General features: G+C 43.3%; 2 protein-coding genes and 1 non-coding gene across 6 annotated transcripts in view; all 3 read left to right on the top strand.

Moving 5' to 3' along the window:
• The first annotated feature begins 539 nt into the window (after positions 1–539).
• On the top strand, positions 540–6,597 carry haus6 (HAUS augmin-like complex, subunit 6). 3 transcript variants are annotated; one of them, XM_030119530.1, is made up of 16 exons: positions 541–862; positions 1,192–1,287; positions 1,371–1,449; positions 1,767–1,893; positions 2,002–2,146; positions 3,019–3,081; positions 3,169–3,217; positions 3,373–3,546; positions 3,696–3,892; positions 4,089–4,215; positions 4,320–4,413; positions 4,495–4,558; positions 4,863–5,010; positions 5,095–5,193; positions 5,344–5,488; positions 5,606–6,597. In XM_030119530.1, exons 1-16 carry the CDS (start codon positions 720–722, stop codon positions 6,202–6,204), a joined length of 2,349 nt encoding a protein of 782 aa, XP_029975390.1. In that variant the 5' UTR covers positions 541–719; the 3' UTR covers positions 6,205–6,597. The 3 variants fall into 3 exon arrangements, with proteins under 3 accessions (XP_029975372.1, XP_029975390.1, XP_029975380.1); XM_030119512.1 differs by having other exon boundaries at positions 540–862; positions 4,320–4,558; XM_030119520.1 differs by having other exon boundaries at positions 543–862; positions 4,320–4,558; positions 5,344–5,479.
• Positions 4,649–4,779, top strand: LOC115386306 (small Cajal body-specific RNA 8). The gene has a single exon (XR_003931293.1).
• A 735-nt stretch (positions 6,598–7,332) lies between the features above and the next one.
• dennd4c (DENN/MADD domain containing 4C) overlaps positions 7,333–15,959 on the top strand; it is a 29,567-nt gene continuing 20,940 nt past the window's right edge. For both annotated transcript variants that reach the window (XM_030119502.1, XM_030119494.1), the window contains exon 1: positions 7,333–7,568. The gene's annotated coding sequence lies outside the window, so the exon portion shown is untranslated. The remainder of the gene's footprint in view (positions 7,569–15,959) is intronic.

Here is a 15,959-nt window from a genome sequence, read left to right as displayed (position 1 = left end):
CCCACAGTCCATAACCAGGCATGTGAGATTAATCGATTACCCTAAATTGCAATATATATTGAGTGTGTGTGACTGTCCAGCTCAATGATCTGTCCGGGTGTTTCTTTGCTGCCCTTGCCCATGAGCACAAATTTTACCTCCAGCCATACAAACTCCCTGCGCAAACACTTACTCCAATTAGGGGACAGTCCATCCATTTAAAATTAACACATTGTGCAGTATCGATAGATTGTGCAAGTATAAACATGTATGCTAAAATTATAAACACAGCAAGGACGAATTTGCACAAATAACATCTGCAGAAATCGCCAAAAACGCTTTACATATTTATTTTCATTGGTTAATAATTTGCATGTAAGAAAAAAATGACGAATATACACTAGTAATACAAAAATATAAAAGAAAGATTAAACGAAATAATTTGCGTTCCATTACGCTCACCGGAAGTGATTAATAACTACTTCCGGGTCTGCTCATAAAAAAAACTGGCGGGTCCCGCTTCTCTTATTTGTGTTCGGAAGTTTGTATGTGTGTATCTTTCATTTTAATTTTTTTTTTATCTAAATGTGAAGACAGACGCAAAGACAGGCGGTCGGTCGCGGTCAGCAGGTTTGGTGTCTTCGGTAGCCACATGTTCGAAAGCTAGCGCTAAGTTGGCTAGCAGTAAACTTTTCTTTGGGACGATTTCACCCCGCTTCGTCGTCCTCCTGCTCCGAGCAATGGCAGCCGCCACATCGTCGTTGGATGAGAAAGGAAAACATCTGTGGATCACTCTCCTGGCGCTGGGATTTCGACCGGACACCGAAACGCAGTCATACGCCAGCAAAACTCAAACCCCTGCTAAACACATCAAACTGGGACCGTGAGTGTGTTTCCCCCACTTGTAGCAGGAACACAGAGGGAGAATGAGGACGTAGAGATTTTCCCTTTGAATGAGAACGATGGACAAGATTGGGCTCATGTTGAACAACTTTAGGGGAAAACAGGGGATGTTGAGAAGGTGATATTACGTGGGATGATAGGCTATGCAGGGAAAAGGATGCTGAGGAGGTCTTCATGAATTCAAGTTCATCAATTCAATGAGAGGGTGAAAAGAGATCGACGAATGGAAGGAGTTGATTCATTGTATTAACTTCCAACAAGAAAATGCAGAAAGAAGATTGAGCTAAATACTTTCTTTCTGTTCCACAGGTCCATGTTCAACAGACCGAACAAGGATGCCTCCCGCATTGTAATTCATTTTCTGTTAGTGAAGCTCAATCCCACTCGATTTCGCGAAGCATACAGGTATGGTTCAAGTGCTGAAAGTGTCATAAGTAATCGGAATTTATTTGTTTTCTCAAAATTAATCAATGATTTCTTTGACCTAGGAACTGCTGGCCTGTTTTGACCCAGAAAGTGGATGCTGAATTTCGCAAACTGACTTGTGACTGGCTGCAAGAAATAATGGTAAGAAGAATCAATGCATGTATTTCATCGCTCCTTGTTAGCAACCCACTTTGTTCAATTACTGAGGGCACATAATGTTTTATGTCCTTATAAATTAGAAATTTACTTCATGGTTTTGTCTTATTTCACTTTTTTGTCATCTTGTTTATCTTGTGCTCTCGCACACTAATGTCCACCTCAGACATATCTTTGTGTCTTTATCAACTTGTTTGTTGCTCTTTTTTTCTCACTAACTACCCCTGATCCCAGCTGATGCTTCTCTGAATCTGGTTAAGCAGAGATTCGAGCAACATCAACTTCATTTTGTTTTTGTGTAGGAAAAGATGAAAGGATCCAAAGTGGTGGCATCACTATTGCTCACTCCTGGAGGCCCCAAATTTGTCCAGTTGATGCTTAACTTGGCCAAACACGTCATGTTGCAGGATATGCGCACATTTACAACAGGTAAGCTCTAATCATTTTCAAGCTGACTGCACTTATGTGGAATCACACAGTACTAGAGGTACTTTATTTTGACTTTGTTGAATAATCTTTGGCCGGTATTACTGTCAGATGAAAGCTGGGTTCCAGAGAGTGTAGAAAATTCCACCTCCTCCCTGGACATGGAGATGAAGAGATTCCATCTGGTCCGCAAAAGATTTCTGAGAGCTGTTGTGGATCAGGATCATTTACTCAATGAATACAAGACACAGGCCCGGTAAGTCTTGGATGACTCTTGTGCCTCATTTGAGACTTTAGAGTTACATCAGTAGTGGTCAACTGTCCATAGAAGAATGTTTTAAACTCATTGCATTGTAGATTATAGCAGATAAAACCCATATTTACTTTAGATTGATTGCCATCCATCCATCCTCTGTATTGCATTGTCCACCTCCAGGATACAGTGTGTTGGACCAGTTGTTCTTGCATGAGTTGTTTGGATAGATTGGCTTAAGTGTACATGTTGTGATCGAGTGTTGCTGATTCCATTTACATGACCTTAAAGATCAATTAGCTGGAAGATAATCAGATCCGATGTATCTGATTGAATGAGATAAAGGGGCAGAGCAGACAGGTTTATTCTTCCTTCTGCTCCCTTTCATTCAAACAACTGAAAATTTTTGTTGAGGTGATTTGTTTTTATCTTTACAATGAATGACTCAACTAAAAACATTCACATGCTCTTCAGAGAATACATACACGAAGACATTCCAATATTTGTAATGTTTATCGGTTAACTGCTCTTTCTCATTATGGTTGTTAAATGATCACTTCAGTAGTCTGACAACACCAGAATTTGGTTCATGGTTGGATTTTCTTGAAGTTTAAAGTGAAGTGATTGACACAGCTGTGTTCATTGAGGCCCGTGTGCCGGTGAAGCAGGTGTCTGCACTCGGTGAATAAACAAACCCAAACCAGGAGCTGCATCTCTTTCAGTGTGTGTCATCAGGCTTTAGCTTTTCACAGCAGCATGGCTGTATTTTGTTCTAACATGTTTTATTTCCTGGAGTCTTATACCTAAAAGCATGTATTGGTATTTTGAGCTTCTACCAGTTTTTACTTCTCTCTCTCTCTCTCTCTCATGTGAAGGACTTTGACAGAGTCGATCAGGGAACTCAAAGCCCGAGATGCCAAGCTCAAAGAACTACCTAAGTAAGTGTAGCACTGTGTACCTACTGTTTCAAGCTAAATTGATTTTTTTTTGTTAACAGATTCACTCATAGATAAATCTGTTTCCAGGTGTCAAAGCAGTGAGTCTGAAGCTTCTCGAGCAGAGAAGATCCAAAAGGTGAGCATATCAAACATCTTTGAGATTTAAATATGACAATAAACTAAACTATATTTCTCAAACAATTCTGTGTCTTAGCATATAAATGTTGTCATATTTTACAAGGCCTTTTGTGAAGTGTGTGTGTGTTCACTGGAGGGACTTTGTGTCCTCAGGTGCGCTCCCTATGGTCCACAATTGATGAAATGCTGGAAGTGATTAAAGAAAATCAGGGTGCCGCAGAGCGTGTGTTGAAAGGTGAGGTGGATCAGTACAAGCTGGATGGGAAAGATCAAGTCCTTACAATCCCCAATGTTCTGCTGGAGAGAATTCAACAGCTGCCGCAGCAGGTGAGGATGAACATTCTCGGGCTGTCTCCACATTCTGAACGGATTTATTTTTGCTTGCGTGGTTTGTTTTTTTTGTGCAGTTTGTGGCAGTAATCGTGGCTTTACAGCAGCGTGAATCCCTCCTTTCTGATTATGCATCTTTTCCTCAGTTAAAGTCGGGAAACCTGCGTAAAGATGGCAAGCTGAACCTCCTCTGTGTGATGGAGCTGATGAATCACGCCTTGCAGCTCCTGAAGGACGAACGTTGTCGCACGTCTCATGCGCCCAAGTCCCAGCTCAGTTCTGAGCACTTGAAGAAACAGTGTCAGCAAATGAACCACTTGATTGAGGACCTCACGCTCTTGAAGTACGGATCCCAAACATGATCATAATCCAATTTTTTTTTTTCTTTTGTGATCTTCTATGTATTGTATCCTGAATGACAGAATTGATAAGTCATGACATCAACTGAATAGTCAATTATTTAATAGGGATCTCTTTTGGTATGAACTGATTATTCCTTGTTGCAGCCATGAGTCAGATTGTCTTGTCTCCTCTCTCAGGAAGAAGCTTGCAGAGGAAGAGGTTAAATTCTCTCATGCCGTCACAGAGCAGGAGGCAGCCTGGGACCAGAGGTGGAAGGATATGCTGAAAGAAACACCTGTAGCTTCTTTCCTGGTTGTCGATCCTGTGAGTGGCGGTTGACATTTCTCAATGAATTCTATTATCTTATTTTGGGTTCGTGATATATTGGGCTCTGTTGCTGGAACTTGACTTTTATTTCCTCTTTTTAGGCTCTTGATTTTCTTCCCCCTATTACTTTAAACTCAGTGGAGGATGAAGATGGTTACCAGAGTAGCGACCTCTCACACCACTCAAAACTTCTTTGTGAGCAGAACGAGACACTACTGGCAAAGTATGACGTTTATTGGTATCTTTTTGTTTTTAATTATGTTGTCTTTTTACCAGTGGATGAATCTGAAGCAAATGGCATACAGGATGATAGTGTTCTTGGTTTATCTACCCTCAAAAGGTAAGTTTTTGTTTTTCTCATGGACCGAGAGGACCGTGAACTCATTACCAGATTATTTCTGGTAATCTGTGATTAGTGTTCGTTTTCGGACGGGAGGCAGATACCCGGGCAGTCCCAAGCAGTGCTCTGTCCGTCACCAGTCCTCCCTACAGCATCCCTGCTCTCTGATGACCGCTGCGAATTGAGGGAAATCGCCTCGGACAGATACGGAGCAGACATTCTTGATAACTTCAGGTCGATGTGAAAAAACAGCGTGAATGCGTGGAAAGTGAATTAAAACAAAAAAAATGATGTCCTTGTGTAGATCTGCTCAACAGCCTGCATCTGTTGAGAGGCTAGAAGAGACTCCCGTCACCCCTCCCCAAACATCCAGGCCAAATACGTCTCTGCCCCGGCCAGCTCACGCGCCTCCATCCCAACCTGTGAAGACTCAGCCTGTGAAACCACCTCAGGTGCGTCGTTACGTTCAGCCGACATGTTACGATGTTACTTTTTTGGGGACTGAATTCAGTTCCCCTTTGAATTTGTGCCGCTAGGTCACTGTGGAAAACAAAGCCCATGTCCGCAGTAAAGAAGCTTGCAGGACGACAAAGACGCAGATATTAGACATGGAACATGACAATCTGGCTGAGCAGGTATAGTAATGATTTTCAAAGCAATCCAACCCCCAGTATTGTAAGCGCAGCTTTTCGAGTCTGACACAAAAACCTTTTTTTTTTTTTTTCCCAATGATTGACACAGTCAGATGTTTTATGAGTCACACCAACTTGTTTCTCTGACAAAAGTTCGCAGACGCTTTAATGGCCACCAGTCCTCCGGAGGGCAACGGGAACGGCTTCAACTTGGAGGACGTCCTCAACAATCTGCAGAGAGATCCCTTCTCCGCCAGGAAACAGCTGCCGCGGACACCCGAGAGCTTGAGTAAGCCCGGTCAGCTTTGTTACAGTTCAGATATTCATTTAACTGTAGTCACTTCATGCATTTGCAGCTTGTCGAATCGGCGTCTTTCAGTTGGAAAAATAACCTGTTTTGTTCTGTTACTCCCAGTCATAGATGTGAAGCGCTCCTGGCAAAAAGCTCTTCAGGAGAACGAAGCTGCAAAACTTGAGATGGTCGCGTTAAACGACAGCATCGACCAGAAACCCAGCCTCCCCCAGGGGCACCGGAACGTCTTCAGTCCTGACGCCCCCTCCAACACCTTGGACTTCTCCAGTATTCTCTTCCCCATTAGGAGATACGACAGCCAGCATAAGGTCTTACAGTCCACCCTGTTGTCGGATACTTTGAACATGGACAGTGCTGATGGCAGAGCAAAGCTGTACAGCCTCAAAAACGAAACTCTCCCCGAGCTGCCCAGCTTCGATTCTCTGGACCTCTCAGACGATGTTATAGAGAATTACGACGAAGGGCCACTCATCCCTACCATGGCGGAGACTGCGACGAAGGTATGCCCCTCCCCCTGTCGGGCCCAGCAGGCGTGCGGAGACAGCTCGGTGCCGCAGCACATGAGGACGCCCGAGCGCTTGAAAGAAGCAGCCACAGACAAAGTCTTTTCACTGGATCTCGACACGCTGCGGACGCCCTCGCCTTTGAAGGAGAACAGCCTCCCCCAACTCCTCACATTCTCCCCCATTGACGACATGTAGTGTCAGACTCCTTTTTCCTGTTTATACGATGGTAACCCTTTGCTGTGAAATGTAATATAGGCTTTGTATATCTGTAAAAAAAAAAAAAAAAACCCACATGTTGCACTAAAACATTCTTTATTAAATTTTAATAAATGACTGATTTAATAAAATGACAAACTGCGCTTATTTTTTTGTTAAAGAATAACATTTTAGCTATGTGTTTGAGTCTTAAACAACTTGAAATGAACATGAGTTTTGGGTTAAATGTGCTTTTGGGATCTTAATAGGTCTCTTCCTGTTGTGGTTTGTGTATTTAGTTGCAGTTTGGAGATAAGCAATTTATGGATACCATGTCAGCAATGGAATATTTTTTTTTCTTTCTGTGAAGCATTAAATGACCGATGCAAGCCAGATAGTGTGTGGAAGTTGCCTTCAATGCAAGTTGTCTCTGAGGAACAACGCTATAATACCAGTGTGTCCCTTGCCGTCTGTCAGTTTGTCCACTGTGACCATGGAAATGTTTATAAAAACAGGTCACCCACTGAAATGCTTTAATTTTTTTTAATTACTTTATTATGGTTGTCACTTCACCAAGTGAAAGGTGGGGGGCGTCAGAACCTGATCAATCAGGTACCAATGACACTTGAAAACTCTACACCGGAAGCTTGAACATCGCCCTTTCACACAAAAGTACACCAAATCATGAGCACAATAGTAGTAGGTATTATGCGTCCTTGGACAGGAACATCCTTTCAGAAATGAGACGTAAAGCATGCATTTCACTCACGCTGTTTAGATGGAAAAAAATTATTAAAATCAGAAGTTCACATTTTACACATTTAGTTGCCTTTTGAGTGTGTATTATGTGACTACTGAAATTTTAAAATAAAATGATTAAAGTATCAGATGGTAAACTTTCTATTTAGTAAATAAATATGAAAATTAATCTAATTTATTTCTTGAATCAACAGTTTTCCTTGAAGCCATGTTGCGTTCAGGTTTTATAGTGAAAAGGAGTTCCGTCCGGCGGTGCGTTCACGTGCGGGCGCTTGACGCGGAGGCGGTCCGGACGGTGTGTTGTGTGTGTGCGGCCTCGCCTCCTCGCGCTCCTCTGGGCGGGTCCGGCCTCAGAGCCGTTTAGGAAGAAACTCAGCGCAGACACAAACATGGCGTCTACCTCCGCCGACAACTTCAGATGAAAGTGGCGAAGAAGTGACCTGCAAAGTTTCGGAGGAGTATTCAGAGCTGGATTTTCGGGTTTTTTTTTCTTTTAAACTTTGGTTTTTTTTTTCGCAGCCATTCACAGCACGGAGTAAATTAAACGGTGAAACAGCAAGTTGCCTACATGTCAACATTGTCTCTCGCTGCAGTGTAAACAGCTGGTAAGTGCTCCAGTTTTCTTCTTACCGGGACTCGGGGGAGTGCGTTTCAGTACCGAGAAGTTGTAGTTTTGGTGTTTTGAGTCGACTTGAGCTGCGGTGAGTTAAGGTCACCCGCTGTAAACAACATTTTCCTGGTGTTGCTGCTCTGCCTGTGCACTTTCTCACCGTGTTATCCAACCGCGGAAAGGAGGGAGAGAGAGAGAGAGGGAGAGCCACGTATCCCCGCGTGTGCCGCTGATCACGGGGGGGGGAACTTCTTTTGTTCGGCCCCGCGCTGGTGTGTTTTGACCCAGTTATGGTTCAGATGCAACAGTTGGAAATATAACACTGCACTCCTCCTCCTCCTCCTGTCTCCTCTCCGGCCCTCCTTGACGCCACATAGCCAGGCTCGGCTGCCCCTGCAGGTGTCTGCACCCAGCCGCCTGTACGAAATACACCATACGCACGTTTGACACTGCACGATACATCGCAATCTATGTACGCATCTGACTGTGCTACAATAACTTATGCTCTTTCTGTCTCATATTTGGCCAATCAGATGGCGCTCCACTGCCGTAGACGTCCACCCACTAGAGTCTGAGGTTACAAACAGTGCAAATAAACATGCCCCTGTCACAGAGGGTGTAAATTAAGGACAAGAGAAAGAGCACTGTTATTTGAGGGGGAAAAACTGCACGATTATTGCATGTTTAGATGTCATGCAACTCAATCCTTAATGCATATTTAACATCTTCCTCTTGTTTTCATCCAGATGCTTTTTTCCTGATTATAGCTGTTCAAAGATGCTCTTTTTGTGCCTGTGCACAAATGCCAGTGAATGCAGCGAAATGGTGCTTGCATATTTACTAGCACAGGCCTTTTTTTCACCTCCACATCATCACAGTTTGTGTGATTCAGGACATGCATGTGATGTTGTTGTTGTGACAGCCATTGCTCCAGTCCCAGCACAGAACAGCAGAGCAGAGTAAGAGCGTGGCACTTCCTCTTGTAGTATGCTGAGAGCATTCATATTTTCAAAGAGGTGTTGTAAAGCTGAGCTGGCACATGATAAACATGTAATCAAGATTGGTGTGGCGTGAATAAACAATGGGGACCGCTCTGGCAGGATTTACAGTGTCATTGCCACATGGAAACATGCAACAAAACTCTCACTCTTGACCTTGGCTTGGCCAGATCTGAGAAAAAACATTGGAGAGAGAGGGAGAATGTTTCCTCCCGCTGTCTGCTGCAGGTATAAAGCGGGCCACGACTGCACTGTGGCACTGTGTACATTGAACTTGCACTTTGTCACCTCCATCGGTCGACCAAAGGATCTGTCAGGTGACCGTGGAGAGGAAGTGGGTTGGCCAGTGGAGCAGCAGGCTGTTGAGCAAATGTGTGGTTGCCAATCGGACTGGCCGATATGGCCCAAAATTAATATCATGGTATCTCTTCTCGAAATGTCAACTCATTTTAGTTCAGGGAGGAACTAGAGGTCAGACAGCACAATAATGCACAAACATACACAACTTGAAATGTTTTAGTTCAAATAAATAAAATACATGCACGAAAATGTAACATCCACAAAATAAGTGTAATTTGAACATCATACCAATATTTAACTTTTTATTCTGGTGCAAAAATACAGTGAAATGGCTCTTTCAATCCTGCTGCAACTGAAAATGCAACAGTGACTCGACCTTTATGCACAGTTATGCCACCGGCCGGACTGGACCCTCTGGCGTCCCGTGTGCAGCCCACGGACCATATGTTAGCAGACCTGAATGACAGAAAAGCGATGGGCCGTTATGTGTGTTTATTACAGATACATTATTTGCTCAGCACAATTGTTAAATCGCACCCATCACCCATAAGGGCTGGACGTCTCTTCTTCAGCTTTTTTGTCGTTGTTGTCCATTTCTATATTTCGTCTGCTTGAAACTTGAGACGTGTGCGATCAAACCTGTAGGGAGGGGTGTGGCCTTGAGTTCAGAGTGGGAGGGGCTAGAGCCAGGCCAGAAACAGGGAACCATAGCAACTTCTAAAACCAATATTTATTATTTAATTGTCAGATTGAGATTGTAATTTATAATCTTATTATCATTGGCTGCTTGGACTGTCTGTCACATTTCACCTTATACATCTATTATTTTATTGCCTGTCCCTCTCTAAAGTGACTTGTAAACGCATCGGTTTATACCTTTGCATACACCCCTCGCTAATATTTCATTTCAGTCATCTGTCATGCATTTTGTGGAAAATCTAACTTGAAATTGGTGTGTGTTGAGTTGAGGGAAGAGTTTTAAATGTTTGTAGTTTGCTTGGCTCATTCATTTAAAATGAAAATAAAAGGTTGGCAGCAGGAAAGGAACCTGTTTGATGGGATGTCTTAGGCATTGAGAAGTAGTGAAAGCATGACTGCAGCTGCATGTGAATGATGAAACAGCTCATTTGACCTCATTTGAAAGAGATGCGGTGAAGAATGTGAATGAATATGAGTTACGTTTGCATGCGTTGCATATTCATACTCTATTAATTCAAAATGACAGATTTTGAAAGAAAAGTGTGATCTACTCATCACAGATTTTGACTGACAGAGAAAGGATGCTGTTATTTAGGAGAACAGTTCTTAAGGCACAGTCATTAATATCATATTCTTGCAATACTAAATAACATCATTGCATGTCGCATGTTCACCTGATATTTTGCTGCCCTCAGGGTTAGCGTTCTCACTTCTTCACGTTTGTGCTTGCCTGTCTGTGCTGAGTTTCCACGTTCTCCCCGTGTGTGTGTGTGGGTTTCCCATGGCACACCAGTTTCCTCCCACAGTCAAACATCATGATGCATTTGAGGTTCACTATTGACTCTGAAATGGTGCGTAGGTGTGGATGTGAGTGTGTTGGACAGGCCAGCAGTCCAGGGTGTGTCCTGCTCTCGGCCATTGTTAGCTGAGATCAGCTCCAGATCTCTGTTACCCTGAATTGGATTAAGTAGCATCAAAGATGAAGAGGAGGTGGAATGGAGGGAGGAAAGCAAAAACGGACACATTTTTGCTTTACATTTATAAAAAGAAATTTTCTTCTGTTAGCTGAGTTTTGTTTTTCTTGTTTTTCTTTTGTGCAGAAAACTACTTTATTTCAATCATTAACTTGAAATTTAGAATTGAAATTTGGCAAATAGACATTCTCTTAGAGGCCAACATAAATGTTATTCAGTTGAACGTAGCAGGTGAAACAGTTTAGTTTCTTCTAAAATGAATGATTGAGCTCTGTACAACGCTGAAAGAACAAATGAGCATCAGTTTTAGGTGCTGAATTTTCTTCTTCCTCCACCTCTTCTGTTTTCCTTTCATGAGGAACCGAGGTCGATGTGAGCAATGCTCCTACACGCAGGGATGATTTGTTGACTCAAGGATGCTTTATTAACATTTGCGTTTCATGTTTTATCCAGTTGATCATGAGATAACTGCAGGTTCAGCTTTGTGGAGCGACATCTTAAGACATGTTACCGCTAGAGTCAAGTCAGTAACCCATTCCTCTCCTCTGGACCTTGTACTTTGCCGCACCGTGCTGTGATGTGCCGGTGTTATAGTTTTCTGTCGGCAGGCCTGAGTCGGACTCTTGCAGGCCCAGTTAGTTAGTAAGGGCAATGAGTTTGCCCCTTCTCCCGTCTCCTTCGAGTGGAAAGAATGCTCTCTGTCCGCCGGGCTGTCACGCTTCAGGAAGGAGGCAGTCTTGTGACGTTTCTGCTTAACCAATGACTCTGTTCCGAGATGCCTCCCCTCCTCTGCAGAGGTGTTTTCACTTGTTTAAGAAAAAGAGGGAAAAACTCTTGTTTTTGCTCAAACTTTCACCTGTATTGCATTTAAAATCTTTATCAAATCTCTTGTGTGTAATCTTCTTGAACTTGGACTCTGCTGCTGCAGGCTGTGCGACAGTTGCCTTTGACAGAGCTCGGCAAACACTTGAAATGTGTCACTTTCTTTGGAAAACGCACCTGCCTCTTGAATCGGGACTTCAGACCCACAGTGTTCCAGGAAGTGGGAAATATCTTTCGTCTTCTATTTGATGTTTTCGATTGCCTTGCAGTCAGTGCTCTGGCGAACTTGGAATATGTTTGCCAAAACATGAAGTAGGGCTCCACTGCTGTCTAACTGAAACTGAGAAAGATCACATATAACAATTAAGCATGGCTCCTAAAACCCTCAAATCGATTTTAATTGTTTTAAATCAAGTATTTGTCATCCCAAACTCGATTACCTTCAAGTTAAATGGCTGAAATACGTCTGTGGTTAACAGATCCAGTACCGATACCAGTACAGATCTGATACCAATGCAACTCAGTGCTGTTTTGGGCTGTTCTGCAAATACTGGACGCAGAACTGTGTGCGGTGGCGCAAGATGAAATGAGCAGGTGGCTGCTTGCTGGAGAGAGTGGTCAGGTATCAATGCAAAAAATGCACGGCCTCAGCAGCAGCGATTGTTAAACACATACAGCACCTGAAAACACAGTTGTGTGTAATGCACCCTGGCTGCTGAGTCAGGAGGCTAACGGAGTTAACGGAGGAACTTGTAGTCAACGCCATCATTACCAAAACAAGAAAAATGGCTATGCCCTCAATACTGCCGATACATTTGGCCCTTCCGTTTTCTACAGTCCTATTTGCAGTTCTAAGCCTAATGTTAGCTTTAAGAGCTTCAAGTTTGACTCTGCAGTCTGAAAGCGAAACATTTGAGGTTTCTTCTTGAGGTTTGTGTTGTTCGTTCTCCTGCAAATTCCCCTAGATTTGTTGACTTACAATGTTTGGCACTTCACAAAACAAAGATTGTAGGCCTGCTGGTGGTAATCATAAACTAATCAACTGGACTAGTTCGTTTTTAGACTTTCCGTTTGCCTTGTATTTCATTGGAAAGACCTTGTTTAATGAATCTTGTAAATGTCCTAAACCTTTGCTTGTCACTGTGTTTATTTCTCCAACAATTCAGATAGAAGCTGGAAGTTCCCCTGGCTGTTATGTATGAGAAACCTGGGCAGTGCTACCCTTTGTCTTCCACAATAAGAGCACATGATCCTTGGAGCACTTTATTACGTATCAAGTTAAAAGTTCCACCTTGAAAATCTAGGTACAGCCTTCTCGTTTCATAGTAGAGAGCCTGATTGCATTCATTAAAACATCCCAGCATGTGCCCAGAGGATCAAAGTGAAACCACCTATTGTAAAGGTACAACCGTTTTATCACCTGCCATCAAAGTCCAAATGAAAGTGGATTTTTTCCTGCAAATTTGTTAAACCCTGGTGACTTTTGTTTTGTTTTGTTTTTTTGTTCATGTACAGGATTGGGAAACAGAGTTCACTGAGGGTTTTTCTTTTTTTTTGTCTGTACTTTTCAGACCAAGAGAGAGATTGTTGGCATATGCTAAGCTATCACACAGTTTTATCTTGAGCCACAACACAGACCGTGAATTCTTCACCTCTCACACACCGAATAGCAAATATTGAACTTTTTTTTTTTTTAATCAGATTAAAAGCCAAAATCTTTAAATTCCCTCAGAAGAAGTACCTTTGTCTGTGGTTCCGTCGCCTTGTTGGCACCATGGACTCTCTCTGCTCCCCTGCACTGTGATGACAGGTGTCAAGATGGGCCACTTGGCTCTCCAGAGCTACAAAGTGCCACTTGAAGCAGACACTTGGTGCTGCAAAGGCTGGAGAGTGGCTCTGCAGCCACCACTGGACCCGAGCGGGCGGTGTGTATTACAGCTGGAATAGGATTATCTTTTCCTTTACCAGTTTTATTATATCGCTCGGCATCGCTGCCCTTTCAGGAATTACTTTAAGTGCACTTCAGTGGCCCTTTGGCCAACGCTCGCACACATGCACACTCATCACAATGGCGATGATAGTGTGAAAGATCACCCGGCCCTGCTATTTATAGCGACGGACCGGTCTGCTCCCGAGTGTAACGACTGCGTCTGTCCACACTTTTTATTCTTACGTCGTCGTTTGAGTGTGTTAGTTGTGTGTGTCGTCCTCGGCAGCTGTTCGAGATGAGCTGAGAGTGGATGTGCACGGCGAAACTCGTGCTGGAATGACTGAGACAGACACGGCACTGTCCACGGGCCAGCATTACACACTCACACTTGTGCATGCGCACACACGCAGGCAGGCTCTTTCACCCATGGGGAGCGTGCCTCCAGGCTCTTTTGTGTGCAGGGGTGAGATCATTGTGGGGCAGATCATGGGGGGGGGGATGGAGTAAGGGGTTCCATGCTGTAGATCCAAAGAGAAAAACGCCTCTTTCCATGTTTATTTCAGTCGCTTTCGGTTCAATCCACTTTCCTTTTTAGACAGGTCTGAATTCACTTTGGCATCTGTGGCACAAAGGAGGGACCCAGGTGAAAGGCTTGAACACCGTCTTTTGTGCCCACGCAGTGGAGCAGCAGGACCTCCCTGGTTTTATTTTACCCAGTGTGAGTTTTCCTCTGCCCTCTGGGGCTGTGGGACCGCACAGCCAGCCTTTGGCATGTTTCAGAGGTGCTGCCACCATGGAGCATGACAATGCTGTGAGGTTCGGAGAGCTAAGACCGTTTTCACCCCTCAGGACAAATTTTGATTGATCGACAATCGTGACTACATACCTACAATGCTAAGACTAGGTTTAAATCTGTGGGTATTTTGATTGTGGTGAATGTCTAAAGTCTCACTCCACATACAGACACACAAAAACTTTTACGAATGGCATGGAATTTAGGCAATGGGAAATCTCAATATCCTCTCCGGTTATGAGTACTCTCCCGAATTGTTATCATTTTTTTTTTTTTTTTTTTTTTTTTTTTTTTACCTAGTTGTATTTTGTTGAATGCTTTAAATTTGAAATGGGTCAGAGTCTGTGATCCATCAGCATTTCACAGTGCACATGCTTCTCAGTCCACTGGGTTAACGTTTAGCGTGTGCACTGGATATAATACCGCATGCATGCAATTCCCTTTAGGATGGGCTGCAGAGCTCCTCTGTAAAGGTCAGTTAGTTCTTGTTTAAAGTGCTTTACATATCTTTGTATACAGTATATACTGCGTTGCAATGGGGATTATTGAAGGATTTTACAGTAGTGCAAATGGGAATAACTAAGTGTATCTAGAATTTCTGGTATGGATGTACAGTGGTGTATAAGTCAGAGTTCAGCAGGAAAACAACTGTTAAAGGAGGAAAAACTGTTTGTGAACTTGGTGGTTTAGTCCAGAGACACCTGTAATGCCTCCCACATCGCAGGAGAGCGAACAGACGGTGTGCTGGAGGGCAGCAGTCCTCTGTGCAGCTGTGGAAGCAGCCAAAGTGAACATCAGTGCCGCACTCTCACTTGCTGGAGCCTCCAGGTAATCTCATGTCTGCAGAGCAGAAGAATGATCTTCCAGCAGCACACACAGAAACCGTGAGCTGCAAACAGAAGTAGCTGCAATAAACTGTCCTTCAATTTTAACTTATATTATTTTTTTGTGACACAGAAAGTTGCTCAAAACTGAAGTCTTGATATATTCCTATATATAAGTTCTCCCCAAAAATGGTGTCATATCCTTAATGCAGGATTTTATTGAATCTTATCTTTCTGTTACCTGCTTTTCAATATGATCAGAGAGCGGCTCTGAATTTTTGATTTCATTACTGATAAGTACTGACATTGCTGTTCCTGTAACCACCGATCCATCGAGCTTCCAGAAATCTGCAGTCATTTTACCAACACAGCTTTCAGGGACAAGGTTAAAAATGTGTTTTCTCTATTTAGATTTAAGGCCACTACCAGAATAAATGGATTATTTTTGTGTAATACATCTATTTTCTGCTGTTCCGCTAATTAACCGAGTACATTTTTCCACTTCTGTCGTAAATAGAGCAGAATTCATGATGCATCCCCTTCTGTCTGAGTTTCACAGGAACTGCATTGTATCCACTGAAGCCTGCTTGTATTTTTTTTTTGTCGTGGTTTGTATTGACCCTTCCCTGAGTGTGTTCAGACCAGACAAAGACTGTGACACCCGATCACCGGGGCTCGGGAGTAACGCAGGAACAGGTATTCACAGGGGAGGGGAGGGGCCGAGCACAACCTTTAGAGTCAGGGGCTCCAATTACAACACAGGGCTTGATGTAGTGGATATGCAAACTGGTTTACCTGACACTTTTCCCGACTCATTTTATCGTTTCTCACAAGAAATGATACAGGTTTTTCCTGATCTTCCCGCCTGCTGCGTGCTCGTATAAGAAAGACAGAAAATCCTTAATGTTTCTGCTCCCCCCTCTGTTAACAACAGCTTTAAAGCTTGCGAGACTAATCCCATGTCAACACCGCCATTTACGGCCCCAACTGGATTTTATTTGTTCACCGCACATAAAAGTGGACGATTAAACAAGCGCTGTCTGCCG

This window comes from Salarias fasciatus, chromosome 3, assembly GCF_902148845.1.
Source record: "Salarias fasciatus chromosome 3, fSalaFa1.1, whole genome shotgun sequence".
Taxonomy (NCBI): Eukaryota; Metazoa; Chordata; class Actinopteri; order Blenniiformes; family Blenniidae; genus Salarias; species Salarias fasciatus.
This window is presented reverse-complemented; position numbering and strand designations above follow the sequence as displayed.

Coding starts and splice junctions, on each gene's coding strand:
- haus6 (XM_030119512.1), top strand. CDS start 720: ATGGCAGCCGCCACATCGTCGTTGGATGAGAAAGGAAAACATCTGTGG. Junction 2,147..3,018: donor GAATACAAGACACAGGCCCG/GTAAGTCTTGGA, acceptor TCTCATGTGAAG/GACTTTGACAGAGTCGATCA. Junction 5,194..5,343: donor ATGACAATCTGGCTGAGCAG/GTATAGTAATGA, acceptor CTCTGACAAAAG/TTCGCAGACGCTTTAATGGC.